Source organism: Nuphar pumila, chromosome 8 (genome assembly GCF_984573655.1).
Source record: "Nuphar pumila chromosome 8, dmNupPumi1.hap1.1, whole genome shotgun sequence".
In the NCBI taxonomy this organism is placed as follows: domain Eukaryota; kingdom Viridiplantae; phylum Streptophyta; class Magnoliopsida; order Nymphaeales; family Nymphaeaceae; genus Nuphar; species Nuphar pumila.
In genome coordinates, this window is record NC_143256.1 from 117,435,072 (window position 1) to 117,447,355 (window position 12,284).

Here is a 12,284-nt window from a genome sequence, read left to right on the forward strand (position 1 = left end):
TGGAATATAAAATAACAGTTGTTACTTTATAATATATGTAAATGTAAATGTAAATGTCTAAAGGTTTTATCGTCTCCCTTAAGTTAGATTTAGAATGACTCTCATCTTGTTGACAAAGCATCTATTTTGCCCGTTTCTAAGGGTTTTAGTAAGAACAAGTATTCAATGACAAACATGAGAAATTTTGAGCAAGCCTGTTTGTCTCTTCTTCCAAGGTTGGTTGCAATCTAGTTTAACATGATTAATCATTTTGTAGAAATTAAACTAAGTTGACAGTAATATAATAGGAGACATAATTGTTATTGGTGAATTAATTACAGACCTGGCTAGTAGGGGTATGTGAAGATGCTCGAGATGAAGGGCACTAGATCAAACCTCATTGCTTCTTGGATGTACCCCACCACATTCATCAGTCAGCTCCTGCAAGGCATGAAGGTCAGTGCACTACGCAGGGTTTACTTCATAGGAAGGCAGGCCCATAGTGACCCACATCCCTAGCAAGGTTCCTCATCATAAAACAAAAAAAGGAATTAATTAAGGATAAACCAAGCGTAAAATATTAAGAAGGCACTTGTTGTTTCTGTTGATGACCTAGCAATTATTGTTTGTTATTTGCTGAGGCCCAAGTTCAAAACCCATGGGTGTGCATCCCTTGCCATGAAATTGAAGTTGGGTGTACTCTCGTTGGTGTGCAAGGAGGACTTAGGGCTTTACATTAATATTATGCTCATGAGTGTGGGTAATGTGGTTTTCTCTTACTATCCAAAAAATGATTGATTGTTATTTAATTTCCCAAGAGAAAGTAACTTCTATGGATGGTGGAGGATTGCAACATAGTTTATAAGTGAGTTGGTTCCAAGTGGCAAGAATTATTATTAAGAATAAAAAAAACTTCTTGGTGAGTGGGAAGCAGTAAACAACACATACACAAGGTAAAAATCCAAAAGTAATCAATTTACAACTAAAGAACCATTCATTTTTTATTTTCTCATTGACAAGCTGATGATTGCCCCTATATAATTTTCCTAGTGGAGCATGCAAAGCTCCAAACATGATCCATTTGTTTATAATTAAAGAACCGTTCCTTTTTTTTTATGTTCCCATTAGAAAGATGCTTATATTCCCTATGTGATTCGCTTGAAATTGGTAAAGAAGTTGCAAAGGCCAAAGGAGTCCCACTAAATGGGCTGTTTTTTTTTTCAAATATTTATCATGGGGAAACCTGGTTCAGGTGGAGGGATAAAAAAAAATCTTGGATGTACCAAAAGAATCTATTTTTTTGGAGATACGATACTGTATATAAACAGATTCTCAAAAAAATATATGCAAGAAAATCCAAGAGATTTACTCTCGATTCATTAGCCTTGTTACAAACACAACTTTTTCCTTTTAAAATTGATCTAAAAATCAATGCACCTAAGCTCAATCTAGGTTAAATAATCAATGCACCTGGGCTCAATTATTAATCACACAATGAATAATCTGACCATTCATAAAAACAGAAAGAAATTGTTCATTTAGACCGACCTTTCTAAATGAGAGACCATAATCTCACATAAATTGAGGGAAGGAATTGTTGAGTCCTTCAATGCATCATATCATGGACACTTGTACACATACATTAGGAACTATTGATTCAGGTGAGGCAAGCCATTACACTTTTGAAAGTTCAAAATGTGATTATTGGGCACAGGGTGAGTCTTGTAACACACTTAGGTTTCAAGGGAAGAGAATTCTCATGTGAGAATCACAATCACAACTTGCACTTTCTCATCTTTCATTAAATATAATAAGGTGTTATGACTAATTTGCAATCACAAAAACTTGAGAAAATCCAACTTTCACAAGGTGTTGCAAACTTGTCCTCAAGGTCACACTTATGGGTTTGTTCTTATAAAACAAACATACGAGCTTTATTCAATCTTCAAAATATTAGAATGTATCAATTTCTTGAAATAACCTTGCAAATCTACTTCAGCGTGAGAAAATTCCACCATGAAAAGGTAAGGGTCACTGACAAGCTGCTAATATAAACCAAGCAAAAAAGAAAGGAAGAAGAAGAATATATTTAGCTATATGAACTATTATTAACCCAGTTTATACTTGAAAAGAGTTCCCAATGTCCGTGATATGTAATTGTTTTGTAAATATTTTTGTATTCAAATGAACTGATCGGTGTATGCCTAACCCCAGCTTGATTATCCAAAAAAAAATGAAAGATTCTTATGAGCACTAGAAAAATGCCAGTTAGGTATTTGTTAAACTAAGTACTTCAACTTGTCAATATTGACAAACATTTCAACAAATAGCATGTAAATTGAGGCTTGCAAAAATTGGTTTGCCTTGTTCCTTATGCATTCTAACAAAATTTAGCATTTTGCACATCATGTTTAAGGAATCCCCAACTCATAAATGTGTGCATCATAATGTTTGCCAATAACATCATTAAGGAAAGAAAATTTTTGACATAAATGATTGGATAAGGTACAATAATCATCATTAGAAAAAACCATTCCTTATCAATAAGAAGAATTAGACAATTACAATAATTCATATTGATATCTAACTACTAGAGCTAAAATGCACGGCATGCTAAATTTGAAAACCAGGGTAGTAATAAAAGCATGGAAAAAGATAACTTGATGAATTTAAACAAGTTTCAAAATGTGATTATTCGTCAAGTTATCCATGAAAGACAGGACTCATTAAAAGAAGAATGCCAAACATTCTTGGCATTAATTATAGTATACTAGTTATAACTACACACATCAACAAGTAACTGATTTACTATTACATACACATCAACAAATTTAGAAAGTACATGTCCAAGAGTAATGGACCTTTTGACCTGCGATGACCTCTTCATGGGAGCATGCAATTTCTTTTCTATCAGATGATCTTTTCCCTCACCCTTCTCCACCCTCATATCACTGCCATCATCCACCTCAATTTGATTATCCTCCCTCTTCACCCTCTCCTCCACCTCAGCCTTGACCTCTTCTTTTTGTTGAGATTTCTCCTTTGCCTTCTCACCACTCACACTCTAACTCTCCACCTTACCATTGGCCTTCCTTTGTTGTGGTTCCTTCTCTACCTTCTCATCACCCACACTCTGACTTTGCATCTCAACATTGACCTCTTTATTTTGTTTGAGACTGATCTTTTTTCTTCTCCACTTTCTCCTCCACCTCAGCCTTAATTAGTCTCCTTCCATTGTTGAGATTCTTCCTCTGCCCTCTTCACCCTCACATTGTCCACTCTTTACCTTTCCATCTCATTATTGCCATTACAAGTGACTTTGTCTCCTGTTTCTTCTAGTCAGACCTGCAAGTTAGTAATTATCGAAGAATCAAACCATAAGCTCCTTAAACTTCTTACCCACTTACTGCTCACTAACACTACTTCTTTAGATGCTTCCTAGATTAGAGACATGATACTAGACAAACTCAACAACTTATTTTCTGTAAATATTTTTCTTACGAATGACTTTAATTTCACTGCTTTCTGAGGCTACTTATTTGATCGGAGCAATCTTGACCATATCTTCCTAATGTATTTTTTGTGAATTACATCAGAAACTCATGCTCTTTGCCATATAACAGGTTCCATGTTGATCCACAAATCAACCTTCTGTCGTACATGAATATATGAATCATCATTCACTAGGTATTTTTATGGAGCATTCAAAAAGGAGCAACTTCAGTATATTATACAAGGTTTATGGTAGACAAATCAATTTAAATATGCCTTTTTTATAGCTTGTACATATCCTACTTGTTTATCTGGTCGACAAGTAGGAGTTGGTGCCTTCATGACACTTTCTTCCTTCATCACATTTATAATATAAGATAAACAATTTCCTATGCAACCAAGTTCGAGGATAGAGGTAAACAGGTGAATAAAGAAGACACATGAAATTGGATTAAAAAAAAACTGAATAAGCTTTTGAAAATGCAAAAATAACTTGAGAAATCATGTCATTATTTCCTTGTCAACTTTATAATACAAGATAAATAAATGATAAACAACCAAATTTAAGAATGGAGTTTTACCACTTAAGCAAAAATAATAACACCTTGCTGGAATAACTTGCTGAAAAATAAGTTGGGGATCACAAAACCCTTGCAAAGAAACCCTAATGCTATGTGAAAAGGATCTTCAAGTGTAAAATACAACTTCTATACATAGATAGAGCTGCATTTAATGTGCATATATACAAAGCTTCGTAAATGTAACATGTGAGGGTCAAGAGATTCCGACAATGGTAATGAGAATATTTATGAGCCTAATTGTCTGCGCAAACATTAGGGTGTCCACAAATGTATGACACAAACATGCTGAATTAGAACAAAAAAATATGTGAAGGTAAGAGCATTAACTTTAAGACATTCACATGTTAAATAGATTCACATTTCATTGAAAGGAGTTTCACATATAATGTTTGTAAATGTTTATTGAACTCTCACATATAATATTAACAAGAGGTTCACTTCATACATTTGTGGGCGTACGTCCAGACTTTATGCGAGTTTTTAGTTAAAGAAGATTTGTCTGATGTCTGCGTAAAAGTAAGGACTCACAAATGTATTAAGTGATCCTACCAAGCTAGAACTTTAAAATTCTATAAGGTTCAAAGGTTCGTGTCAAGCTTGCGAATCTTAAAAGATTCACACATTTCATATGTGAATCTCATGTGTTGGGATTCAAGTTAGCCATATCCGTAAATATTTTTTGTGAATTTCATCAAGTCCATGAATTTTTCATGTGACTCATTATCGCGACGTTGCGATTTTCAAATACGGTACATATCACATGAACATGAACATGAACATCAACAAGTTCACTTGTGTGAAGGATAAAAATATCCTAAAAATAGAGAATCAGCAATTTTGGATATGGAGAGGGTTTTGGAAAATTGTGAATAATTTTTTAAATCACATCATTTTACAAGGACAATACAGTTATTTTTAGTTAGTTTTTTCTCTTATTAAAATTGTTTACTTTCTAACCATTTCATCTTAGCAAGTTCAACATTAAGCTGATTAGTTGACATTTTTATGTTTCAATGCGATAATAAAATTTTATTTGTGGTATTTTTGGTGCCTCCGTGTAGGTCCAAGCAAACCTATAGTCGGGTATGATTCTTTCAACCTAGAGCGATGTTGATCCAACGATGCGATTGGGTTCAACTGAGTACAATCCAATTCCAATTGGAGCTTAGACCAGATCAGGAATTGGGGGAAAAAACCCCAATGTCTCTCAAATCCAAAACTACACCCGGCTTGTTCTATATCCAAAATCATTAAAGATAATGAGTTAACCGCAATCAGTTCGGACATTGGCTGGGACTCATATAGAGCTAGTTCCGATCCAACCCAGTTTGTTAGTTGTTCACTGTCGGTCTTTTGTAGATCCATATAGCCTCATTGGATCCGTTTCTAAAATTTTATCACTTTTCATAATATTTCAATAATACTAAGATGTTTTTTTAATTCATCCCCGTGTGGATTTGGGTTGGATATTCAACCAAATCTATATCCATTTAATTGGATTAGGAGGAAGATATGACAACCAATTAATAAGGAATGTTCACTTTCACTGTCGGATTAATATTTAAATCCTTTCATGTGCAAATGGAGAATCCGATTAGCCGTTTAAGTTAATTTGGTGCAAGATTCAGTAACTAACGCTTTCCATCAAAATCCAAATCCTAACCTGGATCTGACTAGTTTGGAGTTGGTAACCCGGCCTGTTTGCATCCCACACGAGCCCATATCCAGTCCAAGTGGCTCTGTTTCGGATCCATAGGAATTCAGATCCGACCCGCTAAACTGATTGGCAAATTTCGTAATATCTCACAAAATCAAGGTGACTTTCACAGATGCCATTAGGGCAAACTTTTTAAGATGTTTAGGGCGTACAAAAGAGGCGCCCTATTTTCATTTGCTAGAGAGCGAGAGAGGTGCGTATTCTTACTCTTCTGCTGCTGCTGAAGGCTTGCATGCTTTCATCTTCTTTTGATCTTTCTCTCCTGTTGTTTCTGTGAGTTGCATGTTGGATTTTGTTTTGTTTGTTGTCTTGTTATATGATATGTGAGACATTTGCTCTGAAAATGTGTGCGCGGAGTCCTTTTCGTTTATGGTTTTCATTTGGGTTGTCATCCCTTTTAGTCATTACAATCTGGCATAAACCCTATCTTGTGAATCCTAAACTCTAAATAGCAATATACAGGGCATTATGAACTTCAATCTATTTGTGGGCTTTTTGTTCAATGCAATGTTTTAGATTCGATCGTGGTGTTTTTTGTTTTTTAAAATGTTTTTTTCGCTGAAATTTTCTGTCAATCTGTCTCGTAAGTTTGATTGTTTAGGTGATTCCGGTGTATTGGCCTAGCCTGGACCGTCTAGAGTACTGCACTTTGGAGTTTTTTTGTGGAAAACAATTTGTATTTTAGTTCTTTATGTTGGCCAGCGCACAAACTCCTTTGTGTGCGCCTCTAGTGATCCTGCCCTTGTCTATCCAAAGTCTCTTGGCGCCTTGTTACTTGTGACTTAAAACCCTAGTTACCATGTTCATGTTTTGAATGACTAAATCTTTGCTATGAAAAACATCTTGATTGTTGTGTAATATGCAATGCTAGTAATTATTCCTTTTCTTTTTCATATTACTTGATAGTATTCTTGGTGTATCAGTTATCTTGGGTTATCTTCTCCCATTCATTTTGATTAAAATTGTTGGTTTAATGCTCAAAGTGCCACTGCCACATATAAGTTGTCATCATTATGAATTCTTGGTTTTATTGCTCAAGCACCACACGTAAATTGATATAATTATGTGAACTTGGTCTTGTTGCTCAAGTATTGAGTATAAATTGGTACTGTCATGTCTTGTCAAAAATCATAAATTGGAATTTTTTTTACTGATGATCTTGAAAGGAACAAAAAACTGCATGGAAGTGAGGAATGCCCTCCAATAGTAGGTCCACTTTCACCACATCTTATTTGTGGATAGCATTCTTGTAGGGTTCTGATTCCTCATTTCATGGACTGCTATGGAGGCAGTATTTTGACTTAGTGTATTTATTCATTCTGAAAATTTTTCTGGAGTGTTAATGACTTTTTGGTGTCTTTCATTTTTCTTTTCTGGATTTATTACATTATCGTGGAAAATTTTGCTCAATATATTTTGTTTTTATATTGCATTGAGCTATAACAACAACATTTTTTACAGGGCCTTAGAGTAGGGAATCCAAGATGAAGTATAACCCAAGTGAGTTTCTAGTTATTGTTTATGCTACTCGCTATGTTAGCCTCTTTCTTGTTATGTTATAGAATGCTCACACTTTTCTATATGGGTCTGCAGGAGTCACAAGCTCAAGAAGGAAGTGCCGAAAGGCACACTTTTCTGCACCTTCAAGTGTCAGACGCATTCTCATGAGTGCACCTTTGTCACCTGACCTTCGGAACAAATATAATGTAGGATACGATTTCTCTCTCAATATTTTGCCTCTGACTTTGTTGAAAATATGGTAGTGGTATCTTCTGTTGTCGAAGACCATCACAATTTTCTTAGGCCTCAAATGGATGACAGTGCAAATCCTGTCACTTTTTTAACACCTGTATCACCTGTTGATGACCATAGCTTGATTAATTTGGTTGAGTATGCAAGATCCTTTGGAATTAGTTTGAGTTTAGGGTCTTAAATGGGCAGAAAATACAAATACGAGAAGAACATGTCTGCAATCTTCAGCATCTACAAGATGAACCTCAAACTCCTCACTTTGTAGGGCCATCTGCTGCAGGGGCATGATTGATACTAATCAAATAACTTAACTGGTGGGGCATCGTCTGCTACCAACAAATCATACAAAAAAATCAGCAAAAACAAACAACAAAAACTGTTTCTAAGAGACTAGGCAACAGCTATATCCTAAGCCAATTGTCTTCTTGTAAACTGCTCGCCCATTCAATGCCAAGTTTAATAGGTCTTTTCAAAAATCCAAACCTGTGTTAGGGGTGCTACAATTTGCGCACATGCTATGTCACATGGGTGTGGGGGCGGGGGTGCGGCACTTTCAAAAACCTTGGGTGCGGGGGTGCGGCAGGGGCAAAAATGTAAAAAATAAAAACTCTCTCTCTCTCTCTCTCTCTATATATATATATATATATATATAGAGAGAGAGAGAGAGAGAGAAGGGGGTCCGGGTGTCCGGCACGGGTCCCGCTGTGTGGTCAGCGGGCGGGGGTCCAGGGGGGGCCGCCCCTGCCGGGGGTTATAGGGGGGCAGCCCCCCCCCCCCAAGATTTTTTTAAAATTCCGCATCCCATTTCATAGGGCATTTTTTTTAAAAAAAATCCAAAAAATGGACCGAAATGACCCTGGGTGCCGTCAACGCACCCAGGGTTGGGTTGATCGCACCTGGTGCTGCACCCGCGTCGATGCCGGTGCGGCACCCTGCTAGCCGAATCCCTGTGACATAGCTCCCATGTCATGCCCCCTTTTAGGTACTAATCTTAATGGAAAGCTATACAAGAATAGCATGTCCCTATGTCCTTTAGCTGTGTCCATGTGACATTGCTTCAAGCCATTCTTCTATCTTGAAAACTCAATACTCAAGGTGACCTGTTATTCCAAATTGACCCATATGCATGGAGCAGTCAGTGTTCTTCACTATAACAAATGACTACCACTATTGAACAGAAAATGTGATGGCTGCTCCTTAAAGTCCTCAAATATTCGTGAATGATAGTTATTTGTGCTTTTGTGTTTCCTTTCAGGTTCGTTCTGTTCCAGTCCGAAAAGATGATGAGGTGCAGGTTGTCAGAGGTACATTCAAAGGAAGAGAAGGTAAAATTGTGCAGGTTTACAGAAGGAAGTGGGTTATTCACATTGAGCGCATTACGAGGGAAAAGGTTAACGGTATGTTCTCTAGGTCCTGCATTCGTGTTTGTTTTTCATTTCATTTAGTTTTTATTAGGATTTCTAGTAAATTCTGTTAAATGCTTTCTCCTACTATAGTCCTTAAATCAGCTCAATCTTTCTAGATGCAAGTAATTCTTGTAAGGTCAATGACCATAATTTCCCATATGCAAGTAATTCTTGTAAGGTCTAGATGATATTTGCTGATTCTGGTTTTCAGTAAAAATACAAAAGAAGGCTTTAACGGGTTGAACTCCAATGCCTCCCCGATGTTTTGCTCCAAAACAACCATTGCAGGAGTTCAACCCAATCCAATCTAAATTCTCAATGTCTGGCCCAACTAGAAGCTTTATATTTCATATCATTTTGCTTGTGGACTTCTTTATGCTCCTTGAATCTTCCATGAGTGACTTTATCCCAAACTCAGGTTGCTTTGGGGGAACCAATTCATAGCTTTCACTTAGCTGCCTCTCTAAAATCTTTTGACCATTATGCTCTGTGACACTTGACTATATCCAAACCTAACAAAATTGTTGTTCTTGGTCTCTGTTCCCATTTGCAGATGTCAGTGTCGAGTTCTCATTTCATTTTGTTCTTTGTGGGTGCGTTTGAGATGGAGAGATTTGGCTCTCGGACAACAGTGACAAGCGTTCTGAATGCTAGAGTCACATCCCTTTGATTGCGACTCTTGCATTCCATTAAATTCAACATCTCAGGCTGTGTTCTGTCCCGTGCTGAACATCCATTGGATGTAATTTAAACTGATGACAAGACGTTTGTGGGGATTCTAGCATTCCTGAACCACGACCGTGATATGCATTTTGAAAACTTATCATCCTTCATTTGGCCTAAAATAAAGTGATTCTTTCGGTTAAAACTTATCCTTGGTAGCTGGCAGCTGCAGACTACAGCTAATAGTCCTTGATAGTTGATATTCGTAAATCACAATTTCTCATAATAGGCCTTGTAATAATACAATAGGTGGCCCTAGGGCTGGCTGCTTTGTTCTTAAAAGCAATTTGCACTGGCAGGGTAGGATGATCATCGCAAGCTGGCTATTGACCACAATGAAAGTATCATAAAATGGACAGAACCAGTAAAAGAAATTTGTATGGTCAGCTTTAGTTTCTCTTCTGGTTAGAGGGAGACCTTTGTAGCACCAACTCTATTAAGAATGTGGCTGGTTATTAGTGGGTTTTTTTTTTCTTATTTATTTTTTGGTAATCAACTAAAATCCCACTTATGCAAACGTAGGAACAACTGTGAATGTTGGTGTTAATCCTTCAAAGGTGATGGTGACCAAGCTGAAGTTGGACAAGGATAGAAAGGCCTTGTTGGAGCGGAAGGGGAAAGGCAGGGCCACCGAGAAAGGCAAAGGCAAATTCACTGCTGAAGATGTTGCCGCATCTCTCCAGGCTGTTGATTAGTCAAAGGCGAAGCCTCCTAGTTGTCCTTAAATTTTTCTCTAGTTAGATTGCATCAAGAAAGGGGAACCAATAGCTTTTTTACATAGGTTAGGTATGGGTTGAGGCCCGCCCATAATCTAACTTGTTCCTGGAAGTATTGAGTTTTGTTTGGGATGTTTCTGCTGCTTTTTTATTCCTACATAATTTTGGTATTTTTTCATTTCTGTCAGAATCTATATTTGGGTGATCGGTATGTGACGGTTTCTTCTTTATATCGGTTTTTTCTTTGATTGAGATATGCCCTAATTTGCTTTTTCAATTGTCTAGTCTTTAGCATTAGCTGTTCACTGGAAAGAAATCTCAAGTGAGGGCTTTCTATCAAAGGTGGACAGCAACTAGCTCTGAAATTTCCATCTTATTCTGGCCATGTTTTCTCGCCCTGTTAAGGAAGCTCACGACGTGTGAATTACTCTCCTACGGGAAAATTGTTATGGTTCGCCAAACTTTTATGTGAATGTGGTCTACTTCCAAATCTGTAGCCTGTAGGAACTTTGGGGGCGTTTGCTTCACCCCACTTCCTATGGAACTTGTGAAGAGAGCCTCTTTCTCATCAAACACCTCTGTGAGAATTAGGTGTCAGGGCGCCTGCTAACTAAATGAGGGAAGAGCGTGTTTCTGTCAAAACCCAGTTCCCCCTCCCTCGGGACTGTTTATTTTAGGCCCATTTCATGGGAAAGGGGGCTTGGAAACTAACACCCCATGAGAGTTGTCTTTGGGGCGTCTAGCTTTCACACAGCAATGCTATGTTTTATGAAATCTGCTACCATTTCAAGATGGACATTGAAAACCCGGTGAATGTTTTTCCATGGGAAAATCTTGCCAAACACCTCTGGCAGGAGAAGTCACTTCGAAGGGATTGCTACCTTTTAAGTGACTTCTTGTCCCGCAAGGCTTTGGTCCCATGAAAAAACTTTCACGTGGTTTACTTTGACCGTCCACCTATTTCAAAGCACCTCGACCAAATAGGATCTCAATGGCATGATCTATCTTGTTCCTAGTCCGCATGCTTTAAGATGTCGAGATCTATTCCTGTTAATGTTTGAATACATTGTCAATCCATATAACAGGCCAACTGACATTATCTGAAGTATACGTGATTTTTAATGGACTATGTAAACCATATCGGTTGGGGTCTCATTCAGTGATCGGTTTGATCTGCTTCCCAGTGATAAACGTAAGAAATAATTTAGAAGATTACAGAATCAAGGCCTCTTTATGCTATAGAATGAATCAACTAATTGTATAGTTTATACCCACCCAATTTGGGTGGACGAGTGCAATGTTTAGTTTTGCTGGCTATTTTGGACTTTCTTTGCCAGGCAAAAGCCACAACTCATGACAATGGTAACGTGCAATGGAAAGGGTTGTACTCCCCGGTGGGTGGGCTGGGGAGGACCTCAAGGGTTTTACAGTGTTGTCAGGATCGGTGCTTATTGGCCGATACATCGTATCAGCGGAAAATGGATACGGTTCACCCCTGAATCGGTTATTTTTTAATAAATTCAAAAAATACTAAAAATTACTTTTTTTATATTGTCGTAATGGTTTTAACATGTGTTACATTTTGATTGACATGTAATATTTTTTTATTATTTTTTGGCCGATTCACTTGAGTAATGGTATCGGTTGGCCAAACTATTCAGGGCCGATACCAATATTGACAACATTGGTTTTACCAATCGTAATCACACCAATATAGATTGGAGGGTGTTGTTAAGACGTGCAATGGATCTTGGATCATTAGGATCCAAGATTAGATGTTATGTGTTTTAAGTTGTAAATTTTTTGATCTTTTTTAACCCTTTTCTGTAATATTGGTGTAACCCTAAAGAGGAGAATAAAAAGGGCATAAATTTCAAGGTGCACTTCTATTCTTTTGAAGAAAAGTTTCCATCTTCTT

General features: G+C 37.3%; 1 protein-coding gene across 2 annotated transcripts; it reads left to right on the forward strand.

Moving 5' to 3' along the window:
* Positions 1-5,924: 5,924 nt before the first annotated feature.
* LOC149830367 (large ribosomal subunit protein uL24z-like) lies at positions 5,925-10,618 on the forward strand. Of its 2 annotated transcripts, none has more exons than XM_090016474.1 (5): positions 5,925-5,962; positions 7,231-7,269; positions 7,363-7,475; positions 8,777-8,918; positions 10,173-10,618. In XM_090016474.1, exons 2-5 carry the CDS (start codon positions 7,254-7,256, stop codon positions 10,343-10,345), a joined length of 444 nt encoding a protein of 147 aa, XP_089872600.1. In that variant the 5' UTR covers positions 5,925-5,962; positions 7,231-7,253; the 3' UTR covers positions 10,346-10,618. The 2 variants fall into 2 exon arrangements, with proteins under 2 accessions (XP_089872600.1, XP_089872601.1); XM_090016475.1 differs by having other exon boundaries at positions 5,952-6,042.
* The last annotated feature ends 1,666 nt before the right edge of the window (positions 10,619-12,284 follow it).

Coding starts and splice junctions, on each gene's coding strand:
- LOC149830367 (XM_090016474.1), top strand. Junction 7,476..8,776: donor ACCTTCGGAACAAATATAAT/GTAGGATACGAT, acceptor GTTTCCTTTCAG/GTTCGTTCTGTTCCAGTCCG. Junction 8,919..10,172: donor TACGAGGGAAAAGGTTAACG/GTATGTTCTCTA, acceptor ATGCAAACGTAG/GAACAACTGTGAATGTTGGT.